Source organism: Pelecanus crispus, chromosome 14 (assembly GCF_030463565.1).
Source record: "Pelecanus crispus isolate bPelCri1 chromosome 14, bPelCri1.pri, whole genome shotgun sequence".
In the NCBI taxonomy this organism is placed as follows: Eukaryota; Metazoa; Chordata; class Aves; order Pelecaniformes; family Pelecanidae; genus Pelecanus; species Pelecanus crispus.
In genome coordinates this window covers 4,161,310-4,182,548 of record NC_134656.1, presented here as the reverse complement: position 1 = coordinate 4,182,548, position 21,239 = coordinate 4,161,310, and the positions used below count along the sequence as shown (strand labels likewise).

General features: G+C 38.2%; 1 protein-coding gene across 3 annotated transcripts in view; it reads left to right on the top strand.

The window, feature by feature from the left end:
* OSBPL2 (oxysterol binding protein like 2) overlaps positions 1 to 20,936 on the top strand; it is a 38,904-nt gene extending 17,968 nt beyond the window's left edge. For 2 of the 3 annotated variants that reach the window (XM_075721100.1, XM_075721099.1), the window contains 12 exons: positions 3,769 to 3,916; positions 4,163 to 4,238; positions 5,916 to 6,050; positions 7,323 to 7,420; positions 8,144 to 8,326; positions 11,184 to 11,291; positions 12,642 to 12,731; positions 13,378 to 13,501; positions 15,440 to 15,568; positions 16,313 to 16,436; positions 17,108 to 17,198; positions 17,939 to 20,936. In XM_075721100.1, coding sequence (XP_075577215.1) covers positions 3,769 to 3,916; positions 4,163 to 4,238; positions 5,916 to 6,050; positions 7,323 to 7,420; positions 8,144 to 8,326; positions 11,184 to 11,291; positions 12,642 to 12,731; positions 13,378 to 13,501; positions 15,440 to 15,568; positions 16,313 to 16,436; positions 17,108 to 17,198; positions 17,939 to 18,041 — 1,409 coding nt within the window. In that variant the 3' untranslated portion in view covers positions 18,042 to 20,936. The remainder of the gene's footprint in view (positions 1 to 3,768; positions 3,917 to 4,162; positions 4,239 to 5,915; positions 6,051 to 7,322; positions 7,421 to 8,143; positions 8,327 to 11,183; positions 11,292 to 12,641; positions 12,732 to 13,377; positions 13,502 to 15,439; positions 15,569 to 16,312; positions 16,437 to 17,107; positions 17,199 to 17,938) is intronic. The other variant, XM_075721101.1, reaches the window with a different exon arrangement.
* Positions 20,937 to 21,239: the final 303 nt, after the last annotated feature.

The window sequence follows — 21,239 nt, the reverse complement described above, 5'->3', positions numbered from 1 at the left end:
ATTTGCCTTCTGTTTCCTATTGCTTGGCTGTTGTTCACTGTAAACTATTGCTCTCACTTGGGGAGGAGGAGGTGAGGTATCTGCTGCCAAATTTATATATTTTTGTAATGTCTGGATCAAACTAAATCAGCAGATTCTGCCATAATGTTTAAGTATTACAAATCTTGTGAAAGGCCAGCCTGCCTCCTATTGGAGCAGCGCGATACGGCTGTGTGTTGTGGAGGTGGACTTGTTTTGAGAAGTGGAGAATGGTAATTTCTGGCAAAGAAAAAATCACCTCTCACTTCATTTGCTATCTACAATTCCAGCATATTTATCTGTACTCCTTATGTCCTTTTGAGGTCTGAAGATTCTCAGTACTATGCTATTTTGATTCCCTTTCTGTCTTGAGTGACAAGGCTTAATTAGTATTTAAGGAAGTTGCTGACTGTATGAAAGGGGCGGTCTTGGGTCTTTGCATGTGACTCAGAACAGTGTGCCTCTCTGCTCCCTCGTAGGTGGATGTATAGCGTAGTCTGAGTGGACTTGTTTCATTTGCAGGATGTGGAAGAAGAAGGCTAAGAAAACTAGAGTTACTGGCAAGTCACTTTTCTTTAAGCTCTTGAAATAGATTAATGTTGGCACCCAACTTAAGTATTTGACTTTGAAAATTTAAGACTTCTTAAAGGCTTTTGTTTCACCCTTAACACACATAAGTTGGGACTTTTGATTAACCTAATTTTTGACATTTTATTTCTGTGTGTGGTCCCCTGTTCCCCTTTTAAGTCTCCATTTTTGTCTTTACTCCCAGTGGCTCTTCACTATAAAAACTGTCCTATAAGCAAAACTTTAATGGCAGCTGAAGAAAGACTCTTTTTGTGACTTAAACTACAACAAATCATTTCAGTAAACTGTTTTTATTCCAGATCAGTACTTCCTCTGTGAAGAACATTCTCTGGATAGTTCTTCATGGAACTATAATACTTAGAACTTCATTGAGAAACAGCTTTTAAAACTTTCTCAATGGGCTTGTAGTAGACAAGCCAGCTGATACTTAAGGTTGAAAGTATAGTTGAAAGTCTAGTGATTATCTAGGTGTGTACCCTTGTGGGTTTTTTGGTTGGGGGGGAGGGGGGGTTAAAGTAATTAGGTGGAAATGCACTTTTACAAAGTGGACTTTACACTTCTGGTATACCTTATTTTTGTAGAGCAGGGCTTTAATTTTTGTTGTTTGTATGCAAGACGCTTGTTTGAATTGGCATTTATTTATTTACCAATGACATATTGTTATCCATAAATAATATATATACCTGAATCTAAATTCCTGTTGTGCTGTACAGGAGCAGGGCAAAACAATTCTGAATCATGGAGAAACAGAAAGACTAAGTGTGCATAAAAACAATGAACGTTTTTAGGATTTGCAAGGGTTCAGGTACAATGTAAAGACTGTAATTTCAGTAACATTTTTCATAACTACTCCCCTATAAGCCAGTTGGCTATTCCTGTTATGAAGCTTTACTTTTACATTTAGGTGTGTTTATCTCACTGAAGTGCCCATTAAATGTGATGCTGTTCCTTTACGTTGTATGTGCTTGATCAGCTTTCTGGGTGAGGGTACATATACCAGAAAGCTCATCTGTTTTTTCCAGCTTCATCAGTCAAACTAACAAAAGTTATTTTGTTATGCCCTACAGTACTTGCCTCTTCCATCTCCTTGTACTGTAACAAAAAAGCTAATACGTGGTTAGAAATGCTATTTTTAAATTACAAGTATTTTGTTGTGGGTCGACGGAAGATAGGCATGTGGTTTTTGTTAAGACAGGTGTTTCAGGGTAGTCTTCATTTTAATGACCTGAATATATATATGACTATCATACTTTCCAGTTAAGTACTAAGACTGCTAAGGTGTGGTTATTGCTGTATAATTACATGCTTGTGACATCAAAATGTAGGAGATGGTTTAATATATGACATCATCCATTACACCTCCTGTTTACCAAATAAGATCGTATCGGTGGTACTTCCTTGTGCAGTTTTGAATGTTATTGTCACGGTCTTGATCCCTGAAAAAAATGCAGGTTTTTGTTTCTGAACATGTGCCTTGCTGAATGAATTGCTCTAATAAAGTAAAAGCACCCTATTGGAGATGTTAACAAAAAGAAAAGTTGAAGTACCACTTATGATAGATACTCTCTATTTTTAAAAAGTTAATGACAGAGGATCGCAACATTTTACTCTATTTAAAATGGAAATAATTTTTGTCAAAACTGATTTCTTGACTCCATTAGAGTGTTTACATGCTTTGTAGTATTTCCGAATCTTTCTGTACCCACAGCTGGCCTTTGGGAAAGGCTGTAGCTGAGTGTGATGGTAACTGTCAGCACAGAGACAAGTGGTTGCCCAGGTTGTAATAGCTGGAATGAAAGGAATACAAACGTGATGTTAGTGTATTCCTTAAAACTGTGGCAAGAACTGTATGCCAAATACGCATGTTTTCATGTTGCTTTTGGATTCTGACTTAAATTGGAAGCTGGAAACTGAAGTCGTCTTGTGGTTCTTGATGAAGAATTGACCCTTGTGGCACTCGGAAAGGACTTCATGCTCTTTGAATGATTTTCAAGAAAAATGTTCCTTTATTACACTGAACGATCAGCAGTGCTTTCTGTTGTGATATGGTGACAGTTGTGAAGGGGGATTGTATTAATGCATCATTTTAGGGTGCTCTGTATTGGTGCTGTAACTGATCCTTATTTGGTGTTAACAGTTGTTTCGTTTCTGCAGTTGGTCTGTGTAGTAGCATTGACGAGAGGCCTGTTGCTGTTGATAGTGCCCAAGTGTGTGTTTGTATATATGGATAAAACGGGGTTTTTTTCAATTTTCTTATTTAAAGGCGTATGCAAAAATAAATTGTCGTTATCCTAAGTGTGTATGTGGGAATTAGTGTGACTTAAAAAATGAAATCATTAGACTAAAATCTTGGATTGTTGGTTTAGTTCAACTTATACTTTGGGCTGCTTGATTGCAGAAGCTTGTGTTCCTGTAGATTCCTGTTGGTTTAACTTTTTTTATGGTTAAAGCTGTTCAAAGCATGTTGTTATTGAGGGTGCTGGCATTTAGTTAGAACGGTGTTTCCAGTAGCTGTCTACCCAAGCAGATGGAATTGCTTCACAGGAAATGAAGCCACCTACTGTAGATCACGCTTTGGGTTGCTTGTAGAGCTCAGGGAATGATTCATCTTGGTGTCCGCAGGTTCTTGTCATAAACATTAAGGAAGCGTTACATGGTTTGCACACCTGGATGGCAAGAAGTTAGATATCCTACATTTCTGTTGCTCTAGTAGTCTAGATGTTTGCCGCTGGATTGTGAAATGGCCATTTTCTTCCCCCGCCACCCCCTTGCCTGTTAGCAGTATAAATAGGCTAAGTTAATTTTTTTTAAGGTCTTTGAGGAAAACTCCATAACTGAACAAAATTACTGTAATCACACTGCAGCTCTGAAGAAGAGACAATACGACTAATCTGATTAGGAGCTACTGAAGAATTTATAAGATTCTAAATTGGTTTTATATTCAGCGGTGTGAAAAATTAGTTGAGAATGCTTGATTCTAATGCAATACTTGGCTCTAAAATACTCTTGGAAATTAGGTCACTTAATAAAGGGTTTTCACTCTGATATTCTTTAAAATAGCCTGGTATAAGTGTACTTATGCTGTGAGTTACAAAATGTGAGTGGCACTCTGTGGCATAATAAGGTTCCTAAGAAAACTGTTGCCTTACGGTTTTTATACAGGCTTTGATTCTGACAATTCTTCAGGAGACTTTTCAGAAGCAAATCATAAAGTTGCAGAAATGCTTGACCTAGATCCACACCAAAGCAATAGGACTGGAAAGCATAACGGAGAGACAGAAATTCAAGAAAATGGAATTAAGAGACACAGGTAAACACATAGTACTGTGTAGTAAATGAGAAGTGAGTACAGGCTGGCTCATTGTCTTTTGGGACATTACTGTTCTCATTGAAGAGGTTAATGCTCTGGAACTGAAAAGACATTTCACTTGTCTGCTTCCTATGTAAACTCTAGGTTAATGCTTTGCTTCCTTTTTAAATTACTTCAATACCTGCAAATGAAAATGTCTTGTTGTCTAAGGGGCTGATAATGACAGTTGTTTTTTTCCAATTACAGGACATCATTACCTGCCCCAATGTTTTCTAGAAGTGATTTTAGTGTGTGGAGCATATTAAAAAAATGCATTGGACTGGTAAGTTAGCTTGGATGAAGTATGCTGATGTTAGATCTCCTGACTTCAACTGGTTAATTTTCTTGCTTAAACCTTAAGACACAGGACAATACCTGGTGCGTTTTGCATTTTTTCTGTATGGAACATAATCTTAAACTGCAACTCTGTAAATCTCAACGTTCATTTACTAACGGTACTGTTTCCTTACTTGCTTTAGCTGTTGGAACATTTGGATTGGAATTTCTAATGCTGTCCTGTAAAAACTAGACTAAAGCCATTAAAAAATAGAGTCAAATACGGTTTGATTAACACAATGCTTTCTTCTCTGCTTTTTTTGTTCTTTACTTAGCAAAATGTGATTTAGGGCTTTATTTTGGTGCGGTTCTGTTCTTTTTTTTCCCCCTCCATAATTTAAGCAGTTTGTGCCAAAAAAATTGCTTTCATCTGGTTGAAGGGATAGAAAAGTTTGGCATCTGTTAGAGTCTCTTAAAGAGCCCAGTGTAGGCTTGGGATATTAATGGTGTGATGTAATTGCATCACAAGATTTATTCCTGGACTCAGAAACATTCTATTGGTCTGTGTTGTTAAAGGACCCTGACGCTCGCACTGTTATTGGCCATCACTGCTTGTTTTCTTTTAATCCTTTAAGAATTTAGTTATATGTTTGATTACTTCATTTGTATTAAGAATGAAAATGAAGTTCTGCGCCGGAGGGCATTGCTGCCATAGCCGCTTTTTAGAAGCGTTAAGCAATTACATTCATATCTAGTCTAGGTCTGCCAGTACAGTCCTTTGTGAATGCAACAGAGAAGTCAGTGAGCCCTTCTGCTAGCTTAGTTTATGTCATCTAAGAGATACAGCTGTGCTCTCAAAACTCCTGTTGTTAGGATGAGTGACCTATCTACTAGAATGCTTTGTTGGGACCAAATCAATTTAAGTCAGTTAGGGGTAACTTCCCCCCACCCTTACTGCCTGTGACAATGTGAGGAAAATGTTGCATTAACTTAACTGGTGGCTTTCTCCTTTCCACTCAGTTTTAAGCACTTAAATGATGCTTTAGTGCTCAGTCATGAGTGCAACTTTTAATTAAAACCAGCCAAACTTTGCTTGGATATAGTAGAAGACCTGGGGAATTGGAAATCTGTGTGAACTTCATGTCTGTCTTGTATCCACATGCAAAATGAGAAACATTCTGATGCAAATAACAGGTTGCTTAAATAAAGCCACTAAAATTTGTTAGAGCAATCCAGATCCTATTCTTTATGTAACCGTTCCTTTTAAAAAATAATTTGTGGTTACTTCAGTAAAATAGATTTTATGCAAATAGGTATGTGAGGATTTCAAAGGAATGCATGTTACTTAAATATCAGTAACGAGCTGGTTGGCACATTATTGCTGCTATCTGCGGAAATTTTAACCTGTTCTGGTTTATGTAGACCACAGAATAGAAGGTAACGTTTGTCTTGAATTTACTAAGTTAGCTGGATCGATTTTTTTGAAGTTGTTTGTTCTTTCAGATTGCTAGTAGGGCTCTGCAGCGCTTCCATCCCCTTTCAGCTGTAGCACTTACAGGTCTGCTATGGCTTGCCAAATGTCTTTTGAATAATGCTACAAATAAACTAACCCACAACTTGTTTTCAAAATTCCTGTTAACTTAGTGTTGTGTCTAAGAAATAAACTTACCCTTTTCTTACCTAGGAGCTGTCCAAGATTACGATGCCTATTGTCTTCAACGAGCCATTGAGTTTCCTTCAACGGATAACAGAATATATGGAACATATATACCTCATTAATAAGGCTTGTAGTCATGCAGACCCCCTGGAAAGAATGCAGGTAAGTAACAGCTACCATCTTCTGGTTAGTTCAGAAGTTTTTCTCTGCTAAAATCTTTCATTTTAAGACAATTTCTCACTTGAGTGTATTTCTTTCTCTGGGGCTATCATAAGAATGCCCATATTTGTCTGTCTAGACCACTTTCTTGTTGATCTTAAAGGTCCTTTCCACAATCTTAAATGATTCCTAGTTCTTACTTCCATTATAAATAATCCAGCCACCAAGCCAGGAAACATGAAATTGCTGCTCTCCCCTTAATTAGTTTAGTGATGGACTTGGTAGTGTTAGGTTAATGGTTGGACCGCATGATCTTAAAGGTCTTTTCCAACCTAAACGATTCTATGATTCTGTAGTGGCTGTATCAGACATTTGTGATGCTTTCACACTTGATGCTGTGCATGGAGTTTGAGCCAAAAGTCTAGTGCAGGAGAGTGCCACAACTAACGATGGCCAAGGACCTCAGCCCTTTTCAGTTCTGCTTTAACTGTGACTCTTTTTGTGGTTTTATGTGTTGTGAAGATGAAATCTTGGCTTTAAGTCGCCCTCGATTGATTTGTTGAGTGGCTCCATGATGTTTAAGTTACTGGATGAAAAATTGTTGTGACAGAGACAAGCTTTACCATTCTTTTCTCCAAAACTGGTTGTTGTTGTGAGTAGAATATAGTACCTGGCTGGTCTCACAACAAGGAACTGAATATGGTGAAACCTGGCCTGTGTCCATTAGGTTATACTGGTATTGCTCATCACTCTGTTCTTAATTGAAACTGGATTGTGTGTCTTGTATTCTGTTTGTGTAGTACATACCCCTACTTATCAGCCTGCAAGAGCTTCTAAGTGTCGTTTGTACCTGCTGGTATGATTCAAGAAATCTCATCTGTGTTAGAAATAATGCTTGCCTGACACTAGGAAAAGCAAGACTCTGGTCCCAGTGAGCTGAGTGTGGGGGACAGTCAAAATAGGGGAAAAGTAGATTTTAAAAAAACAGGCTGTCCTCTTAGAGGTAGGTGGAGAAACATGGGGCAGAGTACAACCTGACAAAATTTACTACAGAAAATAATTCCTTTTGGAAATAAGATTCTTATTAACTGCTTATATTTCTCCACTTCTATATCGCTTATCCTGTGGCTTACAAATCTTTTGGCCTTAAGCAATATATAGCGCTTTCTTTTTGGAAGAATAATGCAATACTGTAATGTGCAACAAATATAATATATTAAACTTTGAGTTTTAATGTACTGTTCTCATAACAATGTGTTCTTAATTTGCTTATAGGCTGTAGCTGCTTTTGCAGTTTCTGCTGTAGCTTCTCAGTGGGAAAGAACTGGCAAACCATTTAACCCGCTGTTAGGAGAAACCTATGAATTAACCAGGTAATAATTACTTCAAATTGGGAGCTGGGGCTATTTGTGTTCTTGAGTTAGCAGACTCTCATACTAGTTTGGTGGTTTATTCAGTGAAGTAAATACAAATCTACTAAAATACAATTCTGAGTATAGCTAAAATTATTTTCCCCAAACTACCTCAAAACCCTTGAAAAGTTGTTATAAACGCTAGTAATTTTATTTCTAGGTTTAGGCAGAGTATTCTTTGAATTATTCAGAGAAAAAACTGGTCCACGTTCTTCCACCAAAGACATTTCCTGACCAGCCACTATTAATTAATTTAATTAGTGTTTTGCTGATCATGTCAGATAGAGGAGTTAGTCTGAAGGACTTCCAGGTTGCTTAAATAGGTAATGTGTCTACAGTGGAGAAAAGAATTTTCAGTCAGACCTTCTCCTGCTGCCCAAAGAGTTTCAGTATTTTCACGAGTTATTTCAGTGAAACTTCTTCAAATGCCTTTCTGGGTAGAAAGTCACTTAGGTGTTTGAATGTGGGTTGGTTTGGGGTGTAAAGAGTAAGTGTTCAGAGTACAAATTCTTTCATTTCATTAATTGTAAATGTGTCATGGGACTAGAAAAGGAAAAGTCTCACCTTCAGTTTAATCTACAAATCCTTCAAAATTTTTTAAAGTGTCAAGTAACTCTTTTCTCTTGTAATATTTAAAAAAAAAAAAGTATTTACTGTTTAATGCTCTTTTTTTGTTGTTGCTAGGGAGGATTTAGGATTTAGGTTTATATCTGAGCAAGTCAGCCACCACCCACCTATTAGTGCATTTTATTCGGAAGGCCTCAATAAGGACTTTATTTTTCATGGATCAATCTATCCCAAACTAAAATTCTGGGGAAAGAGTATAGAAGCGGAGCCTCGGGGAACAATTACTTTGGAGCTTCTGAAGTGAGTATGAGAAGTAAATACCTTTTTATGTTGATGATCTTAACATGTACTTGAACAAAAAGATAAGTGATAATCATCCTATTGGCTCTTCATAGGTGATTATCTAAAAACTTCTTGCTGAGGAGGTTGTAAGTGTTTATTTACAAGTTAATTTTCACTGCTTAATTTCAGGGCTCTGTTTTTTTAAGTTATGCCATGCTTGCATAGCTGTAGCAATTTGACCCAGTTTTTCCACTATGAAAATTAGCATTTCTTAAAAATTGAATGCTACTGAAAGCTAGTTCTGTGAAGGCATGTAAAATTTAAAGAGAGAGATAAAATTCTACTGGCAGGCTATTCAAGCTCATCTCGCTTTTAAATATTATTGTTGGTTTTGATTGTGTGCGTATGTTTGTGTGGAAAGAACTGCATCTTCAGAATTGCTGTTCTATGTGATAAGGGAACGTGAGAAACTTGTTGCCTTGTCGCCTGTGTATGATCACCTTCCTGTTAAAATCAAGAATGCCTCTCCAGATTACTCCCAGGCTTGTCTCTAATTGCATATGTCTCATAAATTACATGACTTTCCATAAGTTGGTTTGTGCCCTGGCAGCGCAAAGACTGTTGAGCTTTCCCAAGTAGGACACAAAGATGCACTAGATAATAGTTGCAGAAAGAGTATTCTGTCACTGAACACTTAAAGGTGCTTCTATAAAAGCTTGCCTTGGGCCTAACTCTGAGGTGGTTTTGAAATGTTGTCGTATGAAATTTCTAGACGTTTGGTTTCAATAAAGAGTCAACTTGGCCTGCCATAGCAAGCATTGACTTTTCCTGTAATTTCTTTTGAAAGTATAGTTTAACTTTTGAGCTGCTGGCATCTTCCAAAGCTTGTAAAAGTATGAACAGGTCTTGGATATAAATGGTGATGGAAGTAGAGGAAATTCCTTCTGAATGTAGAAGGAATGATGAATGTTAGTGTAGAATGCAGATGTGACAAAGATCAAGTCTGTTGCTTGAGAGCGTGCCTTTATTTAGAAGACTAGTAAAATTCTTGCTCTGCCTAATCAAATTACAGGGCACAGATTTAAACTGGAATATAAATGATTAAAGCATTTATTTCAAATAATTGCTTCAAGTTAGCAGCAGAAGTTGAAATCCAATTTTGAGCCTCTCGGTGCTGTGTTTCATACCTGTTGGTTGAGTAGTCTGAGAACTCCTCAGGGCCTGAGTGAACAAGTAACTGTTTAGGAAGCAAAATTGCAAGTCAGTGTTAAGTACTGCATTTATGTTAACCATGACTATGTTTTCAAAACATGCATTATAAAATACACTTCTTCCTCACTTTTCCAGCACAAACAAGTGTTTCAATTTATCAGCACTGGCCGAGTGTCTTGTGTTTTTGTTTTATGCTATACAGCTTTTGGTGTCAAGTCGTTCAGGAATAAAAATGTGTGCTAATGTTGGTGGGATGAATTTGGGGGGTTCTGGTATTTTTTCCCCCACTTGAAGAGTAGTCATTGTTCTAAAGTATGCTTGAAGACAATTTGCTGTGGAAAATAGTCAGACTTCAATGATCTGTTTTTTCTCTGTACTGGAAAATGACAGACCGGTTGGAAACATTAAATAGGAGTGTTCTCTCCATACTTACTGGAAGTAGAAGTACAAGGCATTTGTTACAAAGAAGACACTGCTTTTTTTTCTGTATTTTTGGTATTGCAATAGAGTTTGCGAGCTTTCCTAAGATGGATTGATTGTCAACCAGGTAACTTCAGCATTTCTGTTACCAGCATGGAAAGATGAGTGAGAACAGATGGCTTTGACTGCTGAGCTAGTGATAATAGGAATCCTGTTGTTTAAGACTTTGACCACTTTTAGAATAGTGTCTTTTAAGGATTTAGAATCTGTTAACTCATCTTTGTTTCAGAAAACATTAAAACCAAAAAGAAACTAAGTGGAAAATTCTTCAATTCTAGGACTTTTCCTTCTTCTCAGTAAATCTTTGGGAAAAGGATGGAATTGAGTAATAAATTGGATTTTTAAATGTCATGTTTCTGAAGCTTGAATATAGTGCTATCGTGTCCTACTGGTGTTAAACAACCAACCAAAAAACCCCCAAAATCACACCCCCAACATTGCCTTCAGTGACACTGGAGCAGGCCTCGTATACCAGTGTGGAAACTTGTGGCATATTTGTGGAAATGACTTATGCAGTTTGCTGACTCGTGTCACTCTTCAGATTCAAAAGCCTTTACCACTCAGTGCTTGTAAAATGAAAAATTAAGTGGGTTAGTCTGACCAGCCCTCAAGTAGGAGTGTTGTCCTATTAAACCTTTGTCAGAATTGGTAGCGACTAATCTCTTTGCTAGAAGGCTCAAATATTTATGCTCAGTGCTTTTTTATCACAAAAAAGGTACTCTCTAGATTATGCTAGAAGTTTATAAGAAAGAGCTTTAGGAAGAAATTTGCAGTGCTGCTGCAGTAGTTGAATTCAGTGTTAGCTTGTCAGTCCGGCTCTCCTGCGAGTATTATGTTTTATCACATACAGCTTTAAAAGTGCAAATGAAAAAGATGAATTCCTGGACTGCTGTTTATGTTGGGCTGGAGTTTGTAATCAAAAGCATAGCAACTGTAAAACTTACTAATTCAACTCTGAGAAGGAAGAAAAATAAAGGGGATATCACTTTATTAATTTGCACTAATGTTTAGACACAACACCTTGGCGTGTAAAGAAAAGTTTGTTTCGTTTCTGTTTTGAAGTTAACTGCTGCCTGTTCATAGCAGTGCTAAATATTTCACCCTAGCATGAACAGAATTGAAAACAGGCTTACGTTCCATCTCAAACTCAAGAAAATGATTTATTTCTGTATTTTCTTTACAGACATAATGAAGCTTACACATGGACAAATCCAACCTGTTGTGTACATAATGTAATTATTGGTAAACTGTGGTTAGAACAATATGGAATGGTAGAAATTGTAAATCACAGGTAATGCTAATCAGGAAACTGAGGGGTGGCTTATAGGGACTGGTGCATGGTCACTTTTGTTACAAAGCAAAGAGTTTTATTTTTGTCAGATTACACAGGAAGCTTTGTTTTGTAGGTCCAAAGTCTTGTCTCTTTTTTTTTTTTTTCCTTCCCTTTTTTTTTTCCTCCCTTCTGACAATTGCAAACTATCCGTTGGACTGGGCTTAGTATCATAATGATATTAATGAAAAGGCACAGGGCTAGGGGGCTTGTGGGATACAAAGATTTTACGTTTGTGAGTTACTCATTCAAATTCAGCTGTATTGACAGAGAACAGAAATTAAATTTAACTCCAGAACCATTAAATGGAATAATTGTTGGAGGCTTACAGTGGACCTCCATCATGTTGATTGTGATTTGGCGGTCTTTTTAGTTTTGAAAATAGGGAATGTCTTAAATCAAGGGTGCAGCACAGAAAAATGACTGCAGAGTAGGATGATGTGAACTTAGAGCATGCCAATTCCTCTGCCAACTGCCAAAAAGTTTTTTACCTTTATATAAAATAAATCACCTCCTGTAATGATGAGGGAGAGAATTTAGTGAAAACTCTATTACTTCTGCACATGTTTTTCTGTCAATAAATGGGAGCTTTAACCCAGCAGGGCTGCTGTTCTGATACTTCTCGTAGCATCAGATCTACAGTCCTGTCTCCTATATCGGCACAAAAGACCCGGGGTGGTCTCTGTATGTTTTGTGCTTGATGTAGAAACTTGGCCTGATACCTCACCGGGAGCGATTATTTACATATATGTACCTCTCAATGCAAGGAAGATGCTGAAATACAGTGTTGGTTTATGTTTATAAAATTTTTAGTTCAGAATTTTTGATACTCAGTTTAGAGGTAACTTTTGAATGCACTTAACTAGATTTTCCTGTGTAGGTCATTTGTAAAAGTTACTTCTCATTACAATTAGCTGTAAATAGATATTAATCTGAAATGCGGTGTGTTAATAGTGTGGGTGAAGTAGTATGCAAGACTGCATTCTGTTTTATTCCTACTATTTTTGATAAATTTTAGTTATACATGAAACTCAGAAGTGTGGTCACGTTTCAGTTGGCTTTCACAGGCTGATGTCTTCATGTGCACATTGATTTATTTTCTGTCCTTTTTGTGGCATTTTGAAATTTGTGTGCCTTTTTTTTTTTATGCCCTGGTCAGATAATAAACCATAGTTAAACACAAATAATGATGTAAATAACTATCCCCCAGCTAACTGTAACCATATGAAAAAAGTTAAATAAGGTAAAAAAGTAAACATGCTAATTATTTAGGGGCTTGCTTTTTTAAGCATGTACTTATTTCCTCTACAGTACTGGAGATAAATGTGTCCTTAATTTTAAACCGTGTGGACTGTTTGGGAAAGAACTTCACAGAGTAGAAGGATACATTCAGGACAAAAAGTAAGTGATAAAAGCCTCTTGGCCTCTCCGTTTCTGAGCACTGTGGTATTTCTTTAGTGCTGGCATAGTGACCACAACTGATGTGACTGCAGAGTTGCTAGCAATGCAGATTGTAACCCATTTCTGTTCTCTGTGTCAGTATTAAACCCCTCGATTCTGGGGTGATCATTTTAAGTTTTATTAGAAAAAATATGCAGTCCAGTCTTTAGAAATAAAGGTATCCAGGGACAATGCAGAGTAGTCGCAACTGAGTTCACTGTTGTACAGTCACAATTGCAGTCTTCAGTGTAAAATAATGAGAATATGGTTATTAGAAATTTTTAATCGAACCCAAGCCTGTTTTGTGATTCTGAGTCTCTGTGTTGTAAACTATTGGCTTTATTGCACCCACACTCATTTTAACAGCGGCAAAAGCATGCAACTAAGTCATGAGGATGTGTTCTGCAGGACTGAATGCCAGAAAGACTGGAATAAACTGAAACCTTTTCTTTGCATTATCAAATATCTGACTTCTAAGACATCTGCCAAGAAACATAAAATACAACCAAGTAGGAAGCTGGGTATTTAATATCGATCAGAATCTGCATGACTTGGCTTAGAAGGCTTTATAAGAAGCAAAAGCTAAGTCTCCTTTGTTTTTCTGTAGCAGAAAGAAGCTGTGCGTGATCTATGGCAAGTGGACGGAATGCTTATGGTGCACTGATCCCACTACGTATGAGACTTACAAAAAGAATGAAAGGAGAGGTGGTGAGCAGAAGAAACTGAAGCCGGTAAGGTTAAGGATTCTTTGGGGAGAAAAGATACTGAAATTTGAGAAACGAAAGGAAAATGTCATCTTTGTGGAAATGGTCAGGTGGTGGTGAATGGAGGGTGAAGACAGTCTGTCTTTTGGTAGGGGCTGGATACGGGCAGTGTTACTCCCATGAGAAGGCATTGCACTTTGAACTTGTGTAGACTTTAGTGTGAGCTGCTGGTATTGAAGAGAGCTCATAGGAATGGTGTTTGCTAGAGATTTGTCAAACAGAAGTCATCAAATGTGAACCCTCAAGCTGATGTTGTCCAGTCCTTGCATGAGGAAAGTGGCTCTACTGCCAACTCCGGATGTAAAAATACTAGGATTTGGGCATTTAAAAAAAAAAAAAAAATCACATGTCTTTTAAGTCACTTATGCTTTTTGGTGATGCAGCCTTTCAGAATTTATGATGTAGACAGCCTTGACAACAAAGGGGTCTGGAAACACACAGGGTTTTTTCATCACATGTAAGCAGTGTCAGGTAAGTTACTGCTGAAGCCTCAGTGTTGTATGGAAAATGCAAAACGTTGTATGGTGCAGCAGAGGACTGTTGGGTTTCCTGAAACCAGCAGGGTCTTGCAGATGCTGGTTGCTCACTGCAAATGAAAATGAGAAGTTAAACAGAAGCTAATCACTCTTAACGTTAAGAGGCTCAAACTTTTATTAAAAAGCATTCTTATCAGAAGAATCTAGAGCAACAACAGGCCTTGCTTTGGGCTCTGGGTTCCATCATGGTACAGGCTTATATTTTGACTTGTTTTTTAAATAATAAGGTTCTGTTCATCTTAGGAAAATCAACTCTTTCTTTTCTTCCTTCCTTTCGAATCTATATTTACATGGGGAACTGTCTAACAGTAAGCCAGATGTTGACATGGAAAGTAGCCTAAAAGAGTCTTTTTAAATAATGAATACTCAAACCAAATGATTGAAATTAGACTCTTAACCATATGGAACTGTTTTCTAGTGTATAAAACAGGCCCTGTTTAACTTAATAGGGTATTTTTGAATAAAATAAATGAGCCGTGTCAGAGGGGGCAGAAAGAAAATAGAAAGGGGGTGGGAGTGAGGGGAGGGAGGAAAACTGTGATACTGTCACTCTGGGATGTTATTGCCTCAAACTTCGCTTCTGTTCTTGTGGTTTTCAATGGTTTCTCATAGTGAAATCCTCTGAAATTCCACAGCGTAGCTGTCTGTGTCCTACAACAGTCAGGTTCTCTCAGATTCTGAGAGCAGCCTCTTGAAGAATACTGCATGTGATTTTATATGTGCATTATAGCAGTGCATCTGCTAACAAAGGAACTTGGAAGGAAAGGCACTGTGTTTATACACTTAAGTACACAGTCTTCATAGTGAGAAAATGGGCAGTGATAATAGTTGTTAGAATCTAGATCGTAGGAAATCAGACTGAAACAAGGGCATAGCTGCTTTGTAATCGCACATCTAAATCTTTTGCAAATGATGAAGCAATATCCAGAAGCAGGCATGCCCTATTTATCTTTCTTAGGCCATTGTGGGAACTGGTTTAAATTGCAGTCTTGGCTCATTTCAACCTGAAGAAGTAATAGTCGTGTTAGGTGAAATTAAGCTATGGCATGGGATAGAAGGGAAGGTAGAGAAAAGAATTCTGGAAGATGTTAATTTACTGTTCTTAATATTTTTTTTTTTTTTTTTTTAAACAGACATTCAAGTTGTACATAGGTGGTGGGAGACTATTCAGAGATGTCAGGAGCAAGACATTATGATAAAAATGAGAGGAACAGTGTACAGAGTGAGGAAAAGCAAACATGAGTGGTGAGGCAGAAGTACAGCAGTGTTTAATACCTCAAATTTGAACAGATTCTTCAACACTGTAGAACTCTAGATGGAACTGTCCAATTTCCCTTTGTTCCCCTGCCAGATATTATCTCTGTTTCAGAGTGAAGATGTTATTAAATCTGAAAATGATGAGGCTGATGATATGCCAGAGGTTCAAGACACGGTGCAGTTCATACCAGGCAGTAAATTGCTTTGGAGAATAAATTGTAGGCCGCCAAACTCATCACAGGTAACTGTTTCAGTCGGTCTGTGTACTGCTATCGCTAGTGACTTATCCAAGGGAACCTCAGTAATGTTCAAGGGAAACCTTGTCGAAGTGTCTGTCCTTAGCGTGCATATTGACAGGCTCTGGCAGTTCTGGCTGCAGCAGTAAAATTATACTACAGCAAGCTTTCTGCTTTGTTCCCGTGCTGAAAGCATCACCGCTGTGTCAAAGTTGTTAGAAAGAACATGTGCTCTGACTGCAGCTGCTTCGGTGCGAGTCCGGAGTCTTAGGTTAACCTGTCTGCGAGAACCTTGCCCTCAGAGTGGCTAAAATATGGATACATGTTCCCTTCTGCTGACCCTGCTGTTAGAAGACGGGCTTCCAAAAAATACAGTAACTGGGCAGCTGGATATGAACTTTGATAGTTTCAACAAGACTTTTTGGTCTTTTAGCTGTGGGTGGTTTTTTTTCATAAAAATCATGACGTTAAATACCAGATACGGAGGAAAATCTGTCTTGATCCTCTGAAGCAAAGACTGCTTAAAAAATGAAAGCTGTGATTTCCATCCCCTTCTGCCCTTCCTTGTCCCTCCCCTCCAACAAAACCCACTAGCTTTGTATGAACCTGACCTTGCTTTCAGGGTAGCCAGTGGGAGAAGGTTTGACTCGGTAATTTCTCTTGGAAGTTCTGTTGTATCCATTCGGTATAGGGAACCCAGTGCCACTTTGCCAAAATGACTTCTGTGTTATCTTTAATTTGCTTTTAAGATGTACAACTTCACCAGTTTTGCTGTGAGTCTGAATGAGCTAGAAAAGGGCATGGAAGCAATATTGGCTCCCACTGACTGTCGGCTACGTCCAGATATCAGAAATATGGAAAATGGAAACATGGGTATGTGTTTGCTGGAGGAAATATTTTCATGTTAGTAAGTTTTGAGAGGGATGACTGAAGGGACGTTGGTTGATTCAGTTTCTCATTCCCAGAGCAGCCTTAACTCTTTTTCAGCCTGTGTTAATGAACGTGCTTTTGAACACTGTACCATGTCTGTTTTCTCCCAGAAAAGTCTGGGAGAGCAGATGTGTCCAAGGTGGATCCCAAGGCTGCTATGCTATGTTATGGTGTATTTGCATGTTTGTTAACTTGGGGGGAACTGGCAGACATGCTCTCTTGCTCTGGAGTTTGTCTGGAAAGACATGTGGTGAACAGACGTGCTCTGTTGCTTTGGCGTTTGTCAGAAAAAACACGTGGCCAAATAGTGAAAAAAATTACCCCCTCTATTATGCCTAATCTAAGTTCTTTCCTGCTGTCTCGGTGCAGTGTTTCCCATAGGTGAAACACCAAAATTGCAGTTTCGACTCTGTGTTTGTAGAAGCAACTTTTCTGAAATGACAGCTTTGGGTTTTTGTTGCCTGAGATTTTCATTGTTCCGTGAGACCATGTACAGCAAATGCTTTCTCTTGCTTAAATGAACTGTATTTCATGTCTCTGCAGTCTTTTCTGTGTTTTCTACATTTTTGTTTCTATTTTGCTAAGTAACCAATTTCTCTTGAAATGTTTGTTAGATGTGGCTAGCAAAGAAAAAGAGAGACTAGAAGAGAAGCAAAGAGCTGCTCGCAAGGAGCGTGCAAAAGATGAAGTGGAGTGGCACACACGGTAAGGGGGAAGGAAGCTGGGCATTTGTTTCATGCTTGGAATGGTTTGGTATACTGCTTGAAATGTTTTTATTCAAGACAGTGCGTGTTTGATTTCCTGCATGACAGCACAATTTGTAGTGTCACTTAAAGCATTTGCTGGGTCAACAATTAAATAATGTAGCTGGAAGCCAGAATTGCTGATAACTTTGTCCTGGAGAAATTATCTAATAATAAATGCTGAAACCTGTCATAATTAACTACTGCTGTGGTAAATGCTGGAATTTTTTTGGTTTTGTTTTTTAAAACCTACAGGGGTCATATTTTTGTTAGAATGAATAGAATGTTAAGGCTCATCTCTCCTTTAACCAATTCCTGTCCAGCTCTTGGCAGTTGAGTAAGACGTTGTGGCCCTTTATATTTGGAATGGGACAATAATTTTAAGATCTATTGCATATTCCTCCTTGACTTTGTGTAAAAAAAAAAAAAAAAAAAAAAAAAAAAAATTTAAAGAATGCTTTATAAGGTGTGGTGATAATTGCATATGAAGCTTAATGCCTTATTTTTCATGTTCAGAATATTTCCTGAGAATTTTTTTTCTGATGAGAACTACCAGTGTCTTTTTTTAGAACGTTTTGTGAAAGTAGCAAAGTTGTTCTTTTCCCCTATTAATAACTGTTCACTCTGTTTGCTTTTTTATTTTGTTGTTTCTTTCTTTTATTTTCTTGGTGTTTTGTTTTTGTTTGTTTTTTTTTTTTACAGATGGTTTCATCAAGGCACTAACCCATACACTGGGACTTCAGACTGGCTGTACTCAGGTGGCTATTTTGATAGAAATTTCTCAGACTGTCCAGACATATACTGAAATTACGGAGCCAATTGCTCATCTCATCTGGACATCTAGTTCCTAGATTTCATTCCAAGCCAGTTACTCTGGTTTTGTTGATAGCAAAAACCAGCTTTTCTAAGTAAATTTTAACAAAAATTCTATTGGTCAACAATCAAGGATTTAATTATCACTAACGTCGGATTGCCAAATATTTAAATAACCGTTGCGTTCTCTCCATAAAGCTGCACCTGAAATCATCGTGTTTTCACTAATTTTCCAAGGGACCTTTGGGTCTTCTTTTGTTTTTCCTAGTTTCTTTGTCAGGAAGATACGCTGTATCTGGTAGAGCACATAACATCCTTGAAAACTACGTAACTTACATAAAATAGAGATAATATCCTTGTTACTTAGTACAATAGTGAAGAATCTGAAGTTTTTGGAACTTGGAGCAGGGACGAAAAGCTAATATGGTACCAACAGGATCAAATCTAGTACTGTCGATACTCCCCGTGAAGAGATGCATGTGAACTTCCATACGGTATGTAGCACTGCGTGGGGACCGGAGCTCCCGGCCCCTCTCTCTCAATACGATTCAATAATTCAGAGACTTGGGGAAACAAAAAACAACCCGAGCTTCTCAAACTGTAGTTGTCTGTTACAGAGTCTTCACAACTTTTGGACACTGTGAGCATTGAACTGTATACCTGTGATAAAATTACATAAAGCATACGTTAGGAGAAGGGAAGGGCGCGTTACCAGGTGCGCTTTTCCTGAAGTCAAATGCTGTTCTTAAAATACGAGAAGCTTCGGAAGCAATTGTAGGAATGTAGAGGTGGTTACAATGTAAAATATATTGCTTGCTACCACTTGGAGGCTTAAATCTTCTGCACTACCTTTGGCAGCTTTGGCACTATGTATGCTCCTAGACTAAACTTTTATTTGGAAGCACTTTGGTATGTATATCCACACAGGTTCATCTTCTGGGGAAGTTTTGGTTTGCATGTTTTTCATTGTTAGGTCATGTCTGTTTTGTATGTTGTGAAAAAGCAGAATCAATTTAAAGCTTTGGCAGAGTTATACCTATTACGAGTTTTCTGTGAGCACGTGTTGTCAAAAAGTGGGATTTTTTTGTTCCATATCGAACCATTGAAGCCATATAATACTGGAAATAATCAATTACTGAATTGACGCGTTCATTTTCTTTGAAGTGGTAGACTTTGGGGCGTAGGGGGGAGAGAGGCTTGAAAAATTAGGTCCAGTAATTAAAGCTAATCTTGATGTTGCTGCTTTGTTTATGAAAGTTTTTAATTGAGGAACCAGGCAAAAATGGAGAGTGGCTACACTGCTGTGAAGTTTACAGTAATTCAGAAACTGCTGGTGTTAGGCACCAGCAACTTGAGGAATTTGTGGAAGAACTGGTCTGATTGATGTCCAAACACATCTCGGTTTCATCCAAAGAGTAGATTTTTGAAGTGCTTCTCTCCCAGCTACAAGATTAAAAAGCAAAAGACAATTAACATACTCATGGAGAAACCTATCGATTTCTATCGAATTGCGCATCTAATGATTGGATTAACTTTAATTTTTTGGGAGATTTAGTTGGTGTCTTCATTTGGAAAAATAAGAGAAGCTGTAAAACTTCAAGGCAATAAATAAGGGCCTAGTCTGAAATGTGCTCGTGGCCACTTTATTCTGTTGCCAGAAATCATACTTTGCTGATTGCGAGTCTTGAGGGCTCCCAAGCTAGACTTGGTAATGCTGTGCAGACAGTAGGGTTGCATTTGTTCCTAATAAGTGCATTGACTTTTAAAAAGACTTTGCTTATCCATATGGGACAGCATAAAAATACTTTTTCTAAAAAATTGAACTTTAATGACCGTGCCAGGCACTGTAACCCCCTTTCCGAACTCACTGCAAGCAGCGTAGGGAACCCTTTGTTAGGTGAGGGTTGAAAGGATTCGCGTATTAAGGCAGTTTAACATCTCATGGGAGTTTAAAACTTGCTTAAACTAAGTAGTATGTTTAATGCTGGAGTAGTGTTTTTAAAACAATACATATAAATAGAAATTGCCTGAATGGAAGAACTGTGGCGAAATTGCTAAAGAAACATTCTGTTTATAAGAAGTAGTGTACAGGTTAGCGTCCCTCTCGTCTAAGTTATGATTGAAACTCAAAGACCTAAACCCTTTTCATGATGTGAAAGCATGAAAAAATTGTAACAACGTGTTTAATCCAAACTTCAGTATAGAATCTTCATGGGATTTAAAAAGAAACTGGGAAGATTTCTAAAGTAAGAACACTTCATTGGTTATGTCTTTACCCCCTTCTCCTGTTCCTTTAGTGTAAAGTTTTTAGTAAAATCACATACTAGTTCCAAATCTGTTCCTTTAATTTATTGTTCTTCATTGACAACACTTATAAAATACTTTCCCCTCGCTGGCGACACGTCCATGCTTGGCTAGCCATGGGACTCCTAATGCCGCATTTCGATTGCTCTGAAAGTGAGAAAGTTTTATTTTTGATGCAGATCTTGCCTCAGTAGTTTACGTGTCAAAACATTAATAACTTTGCACCTTTTGAAAGAATGTCACTTTTGTAACTTGATTAAACACTGTATATAAGATAACTGTGTTAGTATATGTTAATACAGCTATGTAGAGAAACCATCTAGAAAGAAATTATAATAAATACTTAATACCCTTTGGGCCTCTAGATGGTGACAGAGAGATTTTTGTAAGTGAGACTTTTCGTACCAGGGCCGCTGTCTGGTAGGGCAAGAGGATGCCTGGAGCCGACTCTGGCTTTGTTCAGCCAGCTCCAGGTCTGTGCTTTCTGATTTCACCGTGACGCTTATTAGACGAAGACGATTTAAATTGGAGCTTTGAACGCCCCGGCCCCGCCATCGAGGCTTTTTTCCCCAACCGTGGGTGGACTCGGTTGCCCTGCGGTACGTCGGGACGGAGAAGCGTGGGGCGAGCGGCGTGGACGTGGCGACGGAGCTGGAGGCGGCAGGGAGCGAGAGGGCGGCGGGCACAGCGGGGCCTCACGCTGGCGCGGCGGCCGAGAGCCTGGCTGGGAGCCGGAGCAGGGCTGCTGGTGGACTTCACTGAAAAAACAGTGGCGGAAGTGAAAAATTAACTTTATAGTTGCTGTGTTTTGCGTCTTTGAGGCAAGGTCGTATGGTAAATTGGGAGCAGCTTCTTCAGACATACAATAAATGGTACCCAGATTAGT